This window comes from Tursiops truncatus, chromosome 19 (assembly GCF_011762595.2).
Source record: "Tursiops truncatus isolate mTurTru1 chromosome 19, mTurTru1.mat.Y, whole genome shotgun sequence".
Taxonomy (NCBI): Eukaryota; Metazoa; Chordata; class Mammalia; order Artiodactyla; family Delphinidae; genus Tursiops; species Tursiops truncatus.
Genome location: NC_047052.1, coordinates 58,312,330 through 58,327,536, shown reverse-complemented (window position 1 = coordinate 58,327,536; position 15,207 = coordinate 58,312,330). Strand labels below are relative to the sequence as shown.

General features: G+C 60.6%; 2 protein-coding genes across 5 annotated transcripts; both read left to right on the top strand.

Moving 5' to 3' along the window:
- The first annotated feature begins 206 nt into the window (after window positions 1-206).
- ZBTB45 (zinc finger and BTB domain containing 45) lies at window positions 207-5,093 on the top strand. 4 transcript variants are annotated; one of them, XM_019928955.2, is made up of 3 exons: window positions 207-347; window positions 2,402-3,689; window positions 4,314-5,093. In XM_019928955.2, the coding sequence occupies exons 2-3, from the start codon at window positions 2,402-2,404 to the stop codon at window positions 4,568-4,570; spliced, it is 1,545 nt and encodes a 514-aa protein (XP_019784514.1). In that variant the 5' UTR covers window positions 207-347; the 3' UTR covers window positions 4,571-5,093. The 4 variants fall into 4 exon arrangements, with proteins under 4 accessions (XP_019784514.1, XP_073652862.1, XP_019784515.1 ...); XM_073796761.1 differs by having other exon boundaries at window positions 215-296; XM_019928956.3 differs by lacking the exon at window positions 207-347 and adding an exon at window positions 556-677.
- Window positions 5,094-6,370: 1,277 nt separating this feature from the next.
- SLC27A5 (solute carrier family 27 member 5) lies at window positions 6,371-14,079 on the top strand. Its single transcript, XM_073796767.1, has 10 exons — window positions 6,371-7,160; window positions 7,551-7,760; window positions 8,161-8,319; window positions 10,197-10,321; window positions 11,229-11,423; window positions 11,507-11,597; window positions 12,621-12,819; window positions 13,090-13,187; window positions 13,338-13,468; window positions 13,552-14,079. The coding sequence occupies exons 1-10, from the start codon at window positions 6,473-6,475 to the stop codon at window positions 13,726-13,728; spliced, it is 2,073 nt and encodes a 690-aa protein (XP_073652868.1). The 5' UTR covers window positions 6,371-6,472; the 3' UTR covers window positions 13,729-14,079.
- The last annotated feature ends 1,128 nt before the right edge of the window (window positions 14,080-15,207 follow it).

The following is a 15,207-nucleotide window of genomic DNA, read 5'->3' as shown; positions in this document are numbered from 1 at the left end:
GGAGCCGACCGCCCTCCCACCCTCTTTCCCTCTCACCTTCTTCCGCCCCGCAGCACAGGCGAGTGGGTGCGGCCCACAGATTGACGGCACAGGTTCCGCCCCCGCCCCGTCTCTAGGGCGACACTGCCTGGTTGTCCCAGCCCCTGTGACTTTGGTCGGAAGTGCGACCTTGCAGCGGCGACTAGTCTCCATGGAGACACCGGAAACTTGCTCTGACCTAGTAGTTCGCCGCGCCGCTGCAGCGGCGGACTTTGGTTCCGCCGGCGTTGCGGCCCGGAAGTGCGGCCTTGAAAGTGGTGAGCTGGAGGCGGCCACCGCCCGGCCTGGTGCCTGAGGAGGAGCCGGAGGTGGGGTCAGGCGGGCATCCCCCTGCCGCAGGGCCGGCGGGGAGGCCGGGGCGTGCCAGGGGAGGGGCGCCCGCGCTAGGCTTGGAGCGCGCGCCGCAGACGTGAGGGGGCGCTGCAGGACGGGGGCACTTCGCGGGCAAGAGCGCGGAGGCGGGAAACCTAGTCGGCTAGGGCTGGGGCGGGCGCAGCCGGGGCAGATCAGAGAAGGGGCTGCTGGACTCAGGGTGAGGCGCGGGCAATGGCGCAGAGAACGGGAGAGGGTGCTCGGAGCAAAGTGCATGGCGTGGGCAAAAGCATGGTGGCGAGGACGCCTGGGTGCAGCGTCTCAAGGTGGGCCTTTGTTCCGAGGCGCCCAGAGGCTCTGCTGCACCTGCACTATAGTTGGAGCCTGCTGGGGAGCACGGCGGGGGTGGATCGGAAGAGGAAGGGTTCAGTCCCTACGGATTGAGGCGCAGGTTTCTGCCCCCGTTGCCCGGGCACGGATTTGAAATCCTTTAGGTGCTGGGTGAAAAAAGACGGTGAAGGGTGCTTGTGGCAGAGGTAACGGTACGTGCGGAGTTGGCCCGTTTAAGGAATTGCCTGGAGAGCTCTGAGCTAAGGAGGGTCCCGAACTGTTAGGTCTGAACAGGCTCCCTCTGGCTGTCGCGTCGGGAATAGACCGGGAGGTGGGGGGACGCGAGGAGGTTACTGGGGCAGTGGAGGTGTGCAGAGTGGTCTGAGGGGTCAGATATGGATCGTGAATGGCCCCAGCAAAGGAAAGGCTGTTTGGGCTTAAGGCGCCCGAGGGGGTGAGTCTGAGACCGAAGTAGACCCCGAGGAGTTAAGAGAGGCCTCACCTGAGCCAGGCTGGTGCAGAGTGGGTGGGTCTCAGGGTGTGTCTTTTGTCCTGACTGATGCTTCTCCCCTAGACTGGAGGTGTGTGTGGCCTGGGTGTGGGGTGAGCCAGGTATCTAAGATAGAGGGGAAACTGAGGCCAAGCAAGCATGTTGCCTGTTTGTTGGTGAAGTAGCTGAGCTTCTCAGATTCCCATTGTTCCCAGGGGGGTGGTACCCCTTTCCCTTTCCAGTGCCTGAGGCTGGGCAGTGCTGGGATTTCGAGGCCACAGTTTAACGAGAAGTGTCCATATTGCTCAGCCATGCTGATCTTGAGGCCTCTGCCGCTCCACCTGCACCCAACCAATCACACACCCCTGCACAGTCCACAAGCCCCCTCTCTATGCCTCACCCACACCCTGCGCCCCACAGGCCCAATCAAGATTCCAGGAAGCATGAGGCTGCAGGAGGCGTCTCCCGCTAGCTGTGCTGGAGCGGGCCAGAGACCATGTATTTTCCTCCCGCAGGGCACCTGCTAGGCTAATGCCCAATCTAGGCTCAACTCTGTGTGACTATGCACACCCCGAATCGCTTAGCCCCGGAGGCAGTTCATGCCAGCCTCACCCCTGCGAAGACTTCCATATACACTAGTTAAAGTAGCCAGGTTCTGAGGCAGCAGACCTCGGTCTGCACAGGGCCTTGGATGTTCCAAGGTTGGGGGCTGTATCAAGGGAGATCAAAAAGAAGCCACTCATGGTGGGAGTCGCAGCCAGCAGGGTGGGGAGTGGGTGAGACGTGGAAGCCTGTTCTAGATAGGGGTCCCCGCCCTCTCCTCCACAGGGTGTCCTGTCAGAGGAGGATGTGGGGAAGGCTATGGATACCAGAGTTCCGGGAAGGGTGGGTGGGGCAAAATAGGGGAAGCGAGCCCTGGAGCTCCCCACGCTGGCAGTAAGCAAGACCGGAGGGCAGCAAACCTTTGGTATCCCCAGCCCTCTCACAGCGGTGTGCTGGGGGCTTCAGAGGTAGAGGGGGCTGCAGAAGTCCTGGGGCGGGGGCAGGGAGTCCTGCTGTGTTGGGAACCAGGACTTCGAGGGGCCAGGGGCATTGGAGAAGGTTGGGGTTCCTGAAGCCTGGGGGTGTGGTTCACCCTTGGGCCCTGTCCCGCTGAAGGGATGGGAACGCTGGGGCAGAGCGGGGTCCCTGGCTGACTTCCTCTTGCCCACACCCGCTGGTCCGGTGCAGATGGCGGCAGCGGAGGCGGTGCACCACATTCACCTGCAGAACTTCTCCCGATCCCTGCTTGAGACCCTCAACGGGCAGCGGCTGGGTGGGCACTTCTGTGACGTGACTGTGCGCATCCGCGAGGCTTCACTGCGTGCACACCGCTGCGTGTTGGCCGCCGGCTCGCCCTTCTTCCAGGACAAATTGCTGCTCGGCCACTCTGAGATCCGCGTGCCGCCTGTGGTGCCCGCGCAGACGGTGCGCCAGCTCGTCGAGTTCCTCTACAGCGGCTCGCTCGTGGTGGCGCAGGGTGAAGCGCTGCAGGTGCTCACGGCCGCGTCGGTGCTGCGCATCCAGACGGTCATAGACGAATGCACGCAAATCATAGCCCGCGCCCGCGCCCCTGCCCCGGGCCCCCCCGCGCCCGCGCCCCTGCCCACGCCCGTGCCCCCGCCGCTCGCGCCCGCGCAGCTGCGCCACCGCCTGCGCCACTTGCTGGCCGCGCGCCCCCCGGGCCACCCCGGTGCCGCGCACACACGCAAGCAGCGCCAGCCCGCGCGCCTGCAGCTGCCCGCGCCCCCCGCGCCTGCCAAGGCGGAGGGATCGGATGCCGACCCTGCCCTGACCGCTGCGCCAGACGACGGCGCGGACGACGACGACGACGACGAGACCGATGAGGAGACCGACGGCGAGGATGGCGAAGGCGGCGGCCCGGGTGAGGGCCAGGCGCCCCCTTCTTTCCCCGACTGCGCCGCCGGCTTCCTACCCGCGGCCGCGGACGGCGCGCGCGAGGAGCCGCCTGCGCCCGCCGGCCTCTCCGATTACGGCGGCGCCGGGCGGGACTTCCTCCGGGGGACTTCGGCTGCCGAGGACGTGTTCCCCGACAGCTACGTCTCCGCTTGGCAAGACGGAGATCAAACCGCCCCCGAAGGCTGTCCCGCCGAGACCCCTGCCCCGCCCGACTGTGTCCTATCCGGACCCCGCCCACCTGGCGTGAAGACCCCCGGGCCGCCCGTCGCGCTTTTCCCCTTTCATCTGGGCGCTCCCGGGCCGCCAGCGCAACCCCCTCCCGCGCCCTCGGGGCCGGCCCCTGCGCCCCCACCCGCCTTCTACCCAGCGCTCCAGCCGGACGCAGCTCCCAGCGCGCCTCTAGGGGAGGCCCCGGCCCCACCGGCCGCTCCCAGCGCAGCCCCGTCGACCACCCCTGCGCGCGCCCCGGGTGCCGAGCCGCCCGCCTATGAGTGCAGTCACTGCCACAAGACGTTCAGCTCCCGGAAGAACTACACCAAGCACATGTTCATCCACTCGGGTGAGCCGGGCTGGGTCTCTGAGCCCCTTGATCGTTGGAGATGGGCTTTTTGTTAGTACTTGATGACCCTAGGGGTCAAACACAGCCTGTCTCCCCCTGTCTGATTCAGGGGGAGGGGGGCAGCCTACTCTGTCACCCCTGGAACATGATAGCAGCCAGAAGGGAGGGGGTAGGTATGCCGGGGTCTTTCCCAGTGTAAGGGTGCTGGGCCTTGCTAGACTGTCCCCAGAATGGTGGCCAGCCACCAGACAGTCCAGAACGCTCTGTGAGCGTGGCAGGGATGGGGGAGGGGTAGCCCGCGGCCCTGTGCCAGGCACGGTGCGGTTTGGGGGCGGGAAGGTCCCTGGAGGTGGGGGTAGACCTGAGTGGTCAGCCTCGGTGGGCAACGATGTCCCAGACCTGCGGGGGTCCCCGCTGGGAGGCTACCTGTTGGAGTTGTGGGTCACAGACAGGCAGTGACATCCCGGTATGACCCTAAGGGTCGGGGAGAGGGGCGTCGCTGCCGGGCGGGGGGATTCCGGATGGATGGCTGGTCCGGTTGGGGAGGGGAGTCCCTGCCGGCAAAGGCGCCCCGGGGCCCTTCCCCACCTGACCTGAGTTTGCTGCCCGCCCTGTCGCCCGCAGGGGAGAAGCCCCACCAGTGCGCCGTGTGCTGGCGATCCTTCTCGCTGCGCGACTACCTGCTCAAGCACATGGTCACGCACACGGGCGTGCGCGCCTTCCAGTGCGCCGTCTGCGCCAAGCGCTTCACGCAGAAGAGCTCGCTCAACGTGCACATGCGCACCCACCGGCCGGAGCGCGCGCCGTGCCCCGCCTGCGGCAAGGTCTTCTCGCACCGCGCGCTGCTGGAGCGCCACCTGGCCGCGCACCCTGCGCCCTGATCCGGGCATGGGGCCTGGCCACGCCCACCGAGGGATCGGTCAAGCCCCACCCGCTGTCACGCCTGCCGCGGCCACTTGACCACGTTCCCGCCACCAGCCCACGCTTTCTCCTGAGATCAGGCCCTTCTCCTGCTTCCACCCTTCTCTCCAGCCCAGCCCGCCTTATTCCTCTCCTCCTACGTACTCGGCCCTCCGGGTGGGGGCTGGCTGGGGATGGTCAGGGACCCGACCACCTCTGAGAACTGGATCATCTCCAACCTGAACTAGGGCTCAACCATGGTGCAGGGCCCAGGATTCATGGCTCCGACTCTGGTTCACGCCCCTCCCCTCCCATGAGTGGGGTGGGGTCTGCTCCCCTGCCCCTGTGTCAAGCCGGGAAATGTCCCCAGCTCCCCGACCCGAGCTAATCCTCCCTCATCTGGCGCCTGGGGCGTCTCAGGTGGGCCCATCATGGACTGAGGCCTGGTCTTGGGACCCCTGCTCTGTAATAAAGGACTGTGGGCCGTGGGGCCGAAAGCTGGAAGCATGTGCTCCCGGACCCGTGTGTTCCTCTTCCTTACAGACCGACTGTGGGTGTTGGGCCTCAGTGCCCCTGTCCCTGGCAGCATCCCTGCTGCTCCCTGGGCTCCTTTGGGCTGCGAGCGGATGATCCACTTTGCCATCTCGTGTCTCTGTTCTCTGGGTGGGAGTGGGGTGCACGTATGACTGGCGCTTGACTCTCCCAGAGCCCTCGGTCCTGTGGGGAGGGGTACAGGCGGGTCTCGGAGAGGGAGGCCACGTGTGGGAAATTCGCAGCCACAATCCCAGCTGCTGCCGCCCAAGATAAAGATTTCGAGGCCCCTCCCCCCATATCTTCCAGACAGCATCTCTAGCCTTCAGACTTCTCCTCCGGTTGAGCACCGCACTTTTGGGGGTCCAGGGGGTCTTTGGGGCCAGGCTGCCACTAGGGGGTCCGAGCCCCAGGATAGCTGTCCTGGCCGGCAAGGCCGGAAGTGCCAGGCAGGGCTGGGGTGGGGGCAGGGCAGAAAGCGGCAGCCGGGACCCTTGGGCTGCCCACTGGGCTGCGGAAGATGGCCAACCAGTGTCAGTTCGAGGCTGCTGTCCGCGTGCCCCATCACACTGTCGGCACGTGGCCTGGGCACCCCGGTCCAAAGTATCTGGAGCCGGTGAGGGGGGTGTGGCCTGTAGGGCGCTCCAGTAGCCCAGCTTGCTGTGATCCTAGGCCAATGGCAACGTTTCTCTGCGCTACCCCCTGTGACTGCCTCCCAGAGGAGGGGGGCTAAGGCTTTCCTGGTCCAACCGTGCATAGACCGCCAGACCCACATTCCAGGCAGAGTTCAGCCGCCTGAACCCTGAGCATGGTCCCCACTGATGACAAGGGTAAGGCAGAGAGAGTGGACCACATGGGTTGGGGGTCAGAGCTGGGTTTGAATTCGGGCACTGCAGGTGTTCAAGGGCTTACTGAGCACCTGCTGTGTACCTGGCAGGAGGCTGGGGGCTCATTCCAGCCAGGCCCCATCTCCCGGAAGATTCAGATTAAGTAGTTGCCACAGGAGAACTTCCTGGTGAGGTTTGCAGATGGGAAGGCAGTGCTTACAACCAGAGCTGCCCTGCTATCCTGCTGAATTTGCATTTGGCATGGCTGGAAGTTCAGTTTCCTGACAGAGGGATTTCTGCCTATTTCCCAAGTGCCTGGGGCACAGCGTGGGGGACAGAGCCACGTGGAAGACCAGGCAGAGTGAAACAAACAGTTGGGGTTAAGAAGGGCTGGAGGCAGAGTCCTGGAACCACCACCATGGCCAGCAGCCTCTGGGTCACCGCCAGGGGGTGGGGCTGACGTGTTATCAGCCCGGGCAAGAGGTGGGCATTCCTGGATGTGTCGCTGAGGCAGGAGCAGGTACGATGGGCATCTGGGGACGACTGGCCTTCTTGCTGTTGCTGCTGTTGCTGCTGCGAGGCCTGGGGCAGTCCTCGTGGCCTGCAGCAGTGGCCCTGGCTCTGCGCTGGCTCCTGGGAGACTCTGCCTGCTGTGGGCTGCTGGTCCTGGCTGTGCTGGCGTGGCCCTGGCTCGGGCCCTGGATGCCCCACTGGCTGAGCCTGGCGGCCGCGGCCCTCACACTGGCTCTGCTGCCCACGCACCCGCCCCCAGGGCTGTGCTGGCTGCCTGCAGACCTGGCCTACATCTTCAAGGTTCTTCGCCTGGGCCTGAACATCCGGGCGCGCTTGAGCCGGCAGCCACCTGACACCTTTGTAGATTCCTTCGAGCGGCGGGTGCGAGCGCAGCCAGGGAGAGCGATCTTGGTGTGGACGGGGCCGGGGAGCCGCTCGGTCACCTTCGGGGAGCTGGACGCCAGGGCCTGCCGGGCGGCGTGGGTCATGAAGGCCGAGCTGGGCGACGCCACGGGACCCCGCGCTCAGGAGCCCACCGCCCTCCTCGTGCTGCCCTCGCAGACCATTCCTGCCCTGGGCCTGTGGCTCGGGCTGGCCAAGCTGGGCTGTCCGGTGGCCTGGATTAATCCACACGGCCGGGGGGCGCCCCTGGTGCACTCGGTGCTGAGCTCTGGGGCTCGGGTGCTGGTGGTGGACCCAGGTGAGGACCTCAGAGACCAGTGGAGGTCGGATGTGGTGGGGACAGGGGCAGGAGACAGATGTGGAGGATTGCTGTTCAGAGGGTCCTGGTGGGGGCTGGGCAAGAGCTCCGCGCCCCTCACCCACCCCCAGGCAATTAGGGCCAAAACTTAGTTGCTGGGAAGTAATTCTGAGGGCACCAGCGCTTTGCTTTGTGTTTTCTTCAACATGGCTATTTCAACTTTTTTTGCCCCCCAATACAATTACGGGGTTCTTTACAGATAAGGCAGATGCTCTTCTCTGCTGGCTGCTTCCTCCACGGCTGGCAGTGGGCTCCTCTCCCACATCTCGGGTCCCCCCCCACCTCAAAGGTGGGCCTCCTCTAAATTCCTCCTCTGACCCATTCCCACAGGCCTCCGCGAGAACCTGGAGGAGGTCCTTCCCAAGCTGCAGGCAGAGAACATCCGCTGCTTCTACCTCAGCCACTCCTCCCCCACGCCGGGGGTGAGGGCTCTGGGGGCTGCCCTTGATGCTGCACCCTCAGACCCCGTGCCCGCTGACCTTCGAGCTGAGATCAAGCTGAGAAGCCCAGCCCTGTTCATCTACACCTCGGGGACCACCGGTGAGGGCGCCCAGCAGTCCTAGCCCAACCTCTGAACCCTTCTGCTGACATGACTCCAAGCCTGACCTGTGCCTCAAACTTGACCTCTGAAACCCACCCTGCCCTTTGATTTTGACACCTGGCCGAACTCTGACCCCCAGTGTTATTTGAATGGTCAGTGCCAGAATCCTACCTCTGCCCAGTAAAGAGCCACTGAAACCCTGAACTTTGGAATTCAGCCTCTGAACTCCAGTCCAACGTGTCCTCCCTAAACCCGCCCACAGGTCCCATACTTGACCACCTTTCGAGAGCCTCAAACCCCTGACTGTGCAGACCTGATCCTGGAGACCCACTCCTGCGTGCGGGTCCCTCTAGTGCTGTCCGTGCACCACCCCACTCTTCCCATTGCTTCTTCCCCCAGGGCTCCCGAAGCCAGCCATCCTCACGTACGAGCGGGCGCTGCAGATAAGCGGGATGCTGACCCTGTGTGGGGTCACAGCTGATGACGTGGTCTACACGGTCTTGCCTCTGTACCACACGATGGGGCTGGTCCTTGGGGTCCTTAGCTGCCTGGAGCTTGGTAAGCCCTTCGCTGAGGACCACCCCCCAATCCACAGGACTGCCAGACTTGATGTCAAGGCCCCATAGGTTACCCAGCACCCCAGGTTCTTGCCTTCGACAAGGGACAGTGAGCCCCAGGGCTACCTGGACAGAGGGCTGGACACCCAGACAGTCCTTAATGGCTGTGCTGTAGTCGGGAGGTGAAAGAGCTGATGTGAGTGTCAGTCACTCACATCTATCATCGTCACAGGCGGAGCCAGTGAGGGAACACTCACCAAACATTCCATCCGGTTGTCGTCTCCCTAGACACCGGACCATGAATTCTGTCAACAGACTGCGCTGGTCTGTTTTTTGTTGTTGTTGTAGTAGTTTTTTCCCTGAAATTTTCACATGGAAAATTTTGAAACATAAAAATTTCTAAAATTCTCTACATGTATCGTCAAGTACTCACCACCCAGCTTCAGCCACCATCAGCATTCTGCTCTTCTGTGTTTCGTTTATCGCCTCCCCCTTATTCCCACTTGTCTTTTTACTCATATTTTATTTAAAAAAATTTAAAATCATGGACAATTTCAAAGATACACTAAAGCAGAGCAGTCAGTTTGATGATGCTTCCCATATCCTCACCCAGCCTCCACAATTGTTAACATGTTGCCAATGTTATTTCATATGTACTCCCTTCCTTCTTTCTGGATTATTTTGGAGCAAATCCTAGACACTATCTTTTTGTTGGTAAATATTGCAGTATGTATCTCTAACGGGTAAGGCCTTAAAAAACTGTAACCAGAGTGATCATCACTCCTGAAAAAGTTAACAGTAACTCTTTGATATTATCTGATGTGCACTTCATGTTAAAAATGTCCCCAATTGTCTTACTGCCTTTTTGCAGATAAACTGTTCTCATTGTACTTGCTTGCTTGGTCTCTGCTCCTCTCCCTCCCACACTTCCTGGTAGACTAGATGTTCCCTCTAGAGATGTTTTCAGATTCAGTCCAATTATTCTTGTCAAGAACCTTGGTGGGGTGCAAAGTGCCTCCTAATTTGTCACGTTGGAGGCTGCTCAAAACTGGGATCCTACCTTAGGCTAAGAAGAATTGGGAAGCTTTCACTGGAAAAATCCTTATCAACCTCCCCCCTGGCTTTAGCAGCTCTTGAAAACCTTTCCAGAATCCAGGCATTTCACTAGGGGTTGCTAACAAAGCTATCGGTTTCAAGGACCCAGCATCCATTTTCACAGAGAGGGCATTCTATTTCACCTCTGTCAAGATACAGCCTCGAAGAAGACACATGCTTGCTACCTCACCAAGCACACGAGCCATCGTCCCTTTGGGTGCAGGGATGATATTTAGCTTTCGGGGTTTTGTTGAGGATTAGGGTTGAGGTAAGGAGAGTGCCATCCACAGAGCCAGCTGCAGAGGAGGGGATCAGAAAAGGAGGGAGCAATTTCCTGGACTGCATGTAGTGGCCCCTAAGATGTATTAACCCATGTGTCCATCCTTCAGAACATCCATATATCCATCCACCAACCCACCCACCCATCACCCATCCACCCTTCCACCCACCTTTCCATCCACCTACCCATTCATCCATCTATCCATTTGCCGAGCTAGACATTCCTAAGACAGTTATCACAATCAAGAGTGATTCCTACTCACAGCCCTCATTCGGCAGTGCTCACTTTGTACCAGGCACCGAGCTTTCCACACATACTGGAGACGGGATTCAAACTCAGGCTAGGCTGTGCTCTTCTCATGGGAATAGTTTTGGCTGGGCCAGCAACACAGAGATGAGCCTGATGTCATCTTGGGTTTCAGGGGCCACAGCCAGGTGATCAAAGCAGCTTCTCACAGTGGTTTGGAAGCATGACCTGAAACCCTTTCCTCTCCTCCCTCCAAGGAGTGACCTGTGTCCTGGCTCCCAAGTTCTCTGCCTCCTGCTTCTGGGACGACTGTCGGCAGCACGGCGTGACTGTGATCCAGTATGTGGGCGAGGTCCTGCGGTACCTGTGCAACACTCCCCAGGTGAGGTGCTAAGATTAGGGCTCCAAGGTGAACACCCCAGGAATCACCCCAGGTAAAGATCTCAGGTAGATTCAGGCCAGGACTCAAGCAAGGTCCCTCAGGTATCAATAAAACACCCCAGACAAGAGGCACGGACAGCGAGTCCCACACAAGGTTTCCAATCATGGCTGCTCTGATGAACAGCAGTGCTATCTTGGGCAGGTGACTTCACGTCTCTCAGCCTCAGTGTCCTCTTTGGGAAATCAGGAATAATACCTCAAGGGGGTATTGTGAGAATTAAACACGTAAAGTGCCTACAACAGGGCGTGGCTCAGGATAAACTCACTAGATGCGAGCTGGCCTCATGCTGTGTATCGATGATGTATGGACCCTGGGTAACTGTCTCTAAGCAAGATCTCCAGGTATCCTTCCAAATATAGTCTCTAGGTCACCCCTCAGGGAAAGGTTCCTGGTAACTACCCCCAAGTAAGGCTCCCAGATAACTCCCCAAGATAAAGCTTCAAGTCACTCCCCAGGTTACCTTCAGGTAAAGGCCCCCAAGCAACCCCTCCTGGTAAGGCCTCCAGTTAACCCCGCCCCCCCAGGTAAAAGCTTCAGGTAACTACCCCTATATAAGACCCCAGATGCTTCCCCTAGGTAAGACCCCAGATGAGGCCTCCCATCGCCCCTAGATATCTCTCCAGGTAAGGTTCCCAGGTAACCTCTGCAGGTAACCCCTGCAAGTAACTCTCCAGGTACAGACTCCAGGTAACTGCTCAAGTAAGAACTCAGGTAGATCACCTAGGTAAAGACCCCCCATCACCTCCCAGGTAGCTGCTCAGGTCAGGACCCAAGATAGCCCTCCCGGGTAAGGGTTCCTGGGCACACCCCAGGGCACCTCCTCACCCTTCTTGGGATGTCCCTGCAGCGGCCAGAGGACCGAACACATAAAGTCCGCCTGGCGATTGGCAGTGGACTCCGGGCAGAAGTGTGGGAGACCTTCCAGCAGCGCTTTGGCCCCATTCGGATCTGGGAAGTCTATGGCTCCACGGAAGGCAACGTTGGCTTTGTCAACTATCCAGGGCGCTGTGGGGCCCAGGGCAAGACAAGCTGCTTCCTTCGAGTGAGTGTGTTGGGCGTGACAGTGGCCCTGATTGAGGCTGAGCCCACAGGACCTCTGCTGACACCTCCCCACCCTCCACTCAGATGCTGTCCCCCTTCGAGCTTGTACAGTACAACATGGAGACAGAGGAGCCTGTGAGGGACAACTGGGGCCTCTGCATCCCTGCGAGGCCAGGTATGGGGGCTGGGGGACCTTCCCTGGGTGTGGGGAGGGTGGAGGCCCTAGGTCTCCTCCGTGGCTGGAACAAGCCACCCAAAGCCTTGAGGTTGATGTCCAGTGGTGGTGTCTGCAGTCCTCACCTGGACCCCGAGTCCCAGGCCTGTCTGACAGCGGTCCGGGGCCCTCTCCCTCTCAGCTTGTCAGCTCTGCCCAGCTCTTCTGCCTCAACCTCTTGTCCATTTGAGTTGTTCTCTTGAGCTTTCTGTGGAAGTCACATCCTCCCAGGCATCAGTCTCTTGTCCTGAACCTTCTCCTAGGATCTTCTCTCCGGGGGCGTTGCAAGGTCCTGGCGGAATCTCTCTCTTCCCACCACCATTTGCCTCTCTCCCTCGTCCATCCTTGTTAGCCTTTCCCTATTTCTTTTCTTTTCTTTCTTTTTTTTTAAACACTTAGATAACATTTACTATGTGGCAGGTATTGTGCTATACATACAATTATTGAATATCTACCCCCAGCATATTGTCTGGCCCACGGCCAGCGGTCAGTTTGTTGAGTGAATGAACCCAGCCCCTATGTGCACACGTGCAAAGTTGCTGACTACCCCCTGGAACAGCCCATCACACTGACAGATAACTGGTGATTGGAAGGATCTTCTTTATATTGACCCCAGCTGCCTCCCTGCAATTTCCACCCTCTGATTCTATTTCTGCCCCTGTGGGGCCACACAGTACGAGCCTTAACTGTCCTTCCGCAAGCTCGACTTCGCAGCATCTGAAGACTCATCCGTCCCCCTAGCTTCTCCCTTCCCGACACTCCCTGCAGAGACTCCTCCGGGCTCCTTTCCGCGGCGGTGGTCCCCCTATTTCTAATGGACTCCCTGACGCCACCTTCCCTCTCCTTCTGCCTCTTATTTTCTGTCTCTGGATCTGTTTCTGGGTCTCTCTCTGTCTCTTCTCTGGCAGAGTCCCGGCCGCGGCCTGGTGGGCTCCTGATGTCCTCGTCCACGGCTAATGCTGGACTCCCACTCCTACCCCCCAGGGGAGGCAGGGCTCCTGCTGACCCAGGTGCTGCGTCACCAACCTTTCCTGGGCTACCGTGGGCCCCGGGAGCACACAGAAAGGAAGTTGGTGAAGAACGTGCGGCGCCCGAACGACCTTTACTACAACACCGGGGACGTGCTGGCCCTGGACGACGAAGGCTTCCTCTACTTCCGCGACCGCCTCGGGGACACCTTCCGGTCCCGCGGGGTTTCTCAGGGCGGGGCTTCTGGATTCTGGAGGGGGCGGAGCTTCGTGGGCAGGAGGCGGAGCCTCTCCTTTCCAGGGGCGAGACTTGTAGATGCCGGAGGGGGCAGGGCTTGTGGAAGGAGGCGGGGGCCTCTCCTTTCCAGGGGCGGGACTTCTGAATTCCAGAGGGGATGGGGCCTAGTCGCCAGGAGGCGGGGCTTGGTCAGGGGCGGGGCCTCCTTTCCTGGGCCCTGGTCTCAGCACCCCCTCCAACCCCGCAGGTGGAAGGGTGAGAACGTGTCCACGCGGGAAGTGGAGGGCGTGCTGTCACTCGTGGACTTCCTGCAGGAGGTGAACGTCTACGGTGTGCCTGTGCCAGGTGCGGAGGGTTCACCTCATTCTAACGCCCCAACTGCTTTGTGGGTGGTGCCGGAGCTTTGTTACAGGTGGGGGGCTGCTGGGACCCAGGGGAGAGAGCCAGTCGCGGGCACTGTGAGGTGGGTCCGCCGAGGATGCATGTGCTCCACAGGATGTGAGGGCAAGGTGGGCATGGCTGCCGTGCAGCTGGCCCCCGGCCAGGCGTTTGATGGGCAGAGGCTGTACCAGCACGTGCGCACTTGGCTCCCCGCCTACGCTGCCCCTCATTTCATTCGTATTCAGGTGAGCTCACCGTGGCTGGAGTAGGTGGGTGGGAGGTCTCGGCGGGACAGTCACAGTCGGGGTTACAGTCCCTGCCCTTGCAGGACGCCTTGGAGATCACAAGCACGTTCAAACTGGTGAAGTCGCGGTTGGTGCGCGAGGGCTTCAACGTGGGCATTGTTGCTGACCCCCTGTACCTGCTGGACAACCAGACCCGAGCCTTCCGGCCCCTGACTCCAGACATATACCGGGCAGTATGTGAGGGAGCCTGGAGACTCTAACCATCGGGTCAGCCCATAGGACGTCCGAAGGCACTAGGCCCAACGCTGATCACCACCCCCTCTTGTATTGTCACCCACACCCCAGACCTGCACGGCGTCGTCAGGAATCCCAGCCTCTCCTTATCCCCAGCTGCACAGTGTGGGATGACCCTGGCCCCGCAGCAGAGCGAGAATAAACTTGGATGTGTACACAGATGTCTGTGTGGATGGGGAAACAAGCAAGGAGTGCAGGGGCCGGTGCCCTCACTTACCTCAGGGTCCCCCCCTCCCACTTGAGGAGTGGTCAAGGCCAGGGGTGTGGGAGGAGCCCGCAGCCCCACAGCCACCCCAGGTGGAGAGACAATTCTATCTGTGGGTCATTTGTGGCCTCTGATGCAGCTGAGGCTTGGCTAGGCCAGTGGATGTGGGCGTGGTCTGGAGGATGTGGGGAGAAGTGCCATGATGGGCAGTCTGACAAAGGCCAGAGGGCGTTGGACTGAGGCAAGAAGGGTGTGACTGGGGGAGGAGTGTGTCTGGCAGAGTGCATGTGCAAAGGCCCTGTGGCAAGTCCCTCTGGGGGAAGCAGAGGCAGAGGCTTCTGGAGAACAGAGTACACAGTGTCTTAGGGTCCATTGTGGGAGCAGTGGGCAGGGGGATGTTAGCAGGAGCAGTTGTTGCTGGGTGACGTCCCCGAGGCAGTATCATGGTCCCACGGGCCCCTGGGCACTTTAAGGTGGGTTTGCTATGAGGATCTTCCAGTCAGTGGCGGCGGCCGGGCGCTGTGTGCGGCCTGAGCAAGCAGACCAGGCCCTGCGGGCCACCCCTGTGGTTATCTTCCGGGATGTGGCAATTCCTGTTGTCATTGACTGTTTCTCTGCCCTTGGGGCCAAGGGAGCCCCGTCTGTCCCCCACAGAACCACAGCCCCTTCTTGGCACCGGTGCACACAGCTGGACTCAATCTGGGCCCACTGTGGTCCAGCCCGCCTCCCTGCACACACGAGGTCATCAGGTTTGTTCACACGCCTGTTCCCTCCATGAGAGACCCTGGCTAGGAAGGGAGCTGGGGCTGTGTGAACATAGCAGCAGAGGCCCCGGCTGGCCACCCCTGCTTTGGCCCAGGCCTACTTCCTCCTGGAGCACACAGTAGGTCCAGTATCGTTTGATAGCTGGCACATAGCAGCAGAGACTGGGATGGTCCGGGTTGAGGCGCAGTGTCCTGCCCTTAAGGCCCTTGTACCCTCCGGGACCAGAAACCAGCTTGGAAGAGAGCTTGGAGTGTATGGATGAAGCAGTAGAGGCTGCCACTGGGCACCCCACTGCGACCAAGTGCTCCTGCCATGACTGGTCACTGTCCCTTAAGATCTGCTGGGCACTGCTCTACAGGTTCTCCAGGCTTCCCTGGAGAAGGAAAAGCTGCCCACCGCCTGTACCAGCATGAGCCGATACGCCCGCTTCTCTTGCATGTACCATGCTGCGAGTGGGGTGAAGTTGTGGCCATCA

Bases quoted from the DNA above. Each gene is read 5' to 3' on its own strand.
- ZBTB45 (XM_019928955.2), top strand. From the start codon at position 2,402: ATGGCGGCAGCGGAGGCGGTGCACCACATTCACCTGCAGAACTTCTCC. The intron at 3,690-4,313 runs GTGAGCCGGGCT...TGTCGCCCGCAG, and splicing joins GCACATGTTCATCCACTCGG to GGGAGAAGCCCCACCAGTGC.
- SLC27A5 (XM_073796767.1), top strand. From the start codon at position 6,473: ATGGGCATCTGGGGACGACTGGCCTTCTTGCTGTTGCTGCTGTTGCTG. The intron at 10,322-11,228 runs GTGAGGTGCTAA...ATGTCCCTGCAG, and splicing joins ACCTGTGCAACACTCCCCAG to CGGCCAGAGGACCGAACACA. The intron at 12,820-13,089 runs GTCCCGCGGGGT...CCAACCCCGCAG, and splicing joins CGCCTCGGGGACACCTTCCG to GTGGAAGGGTGAGAACGTGT.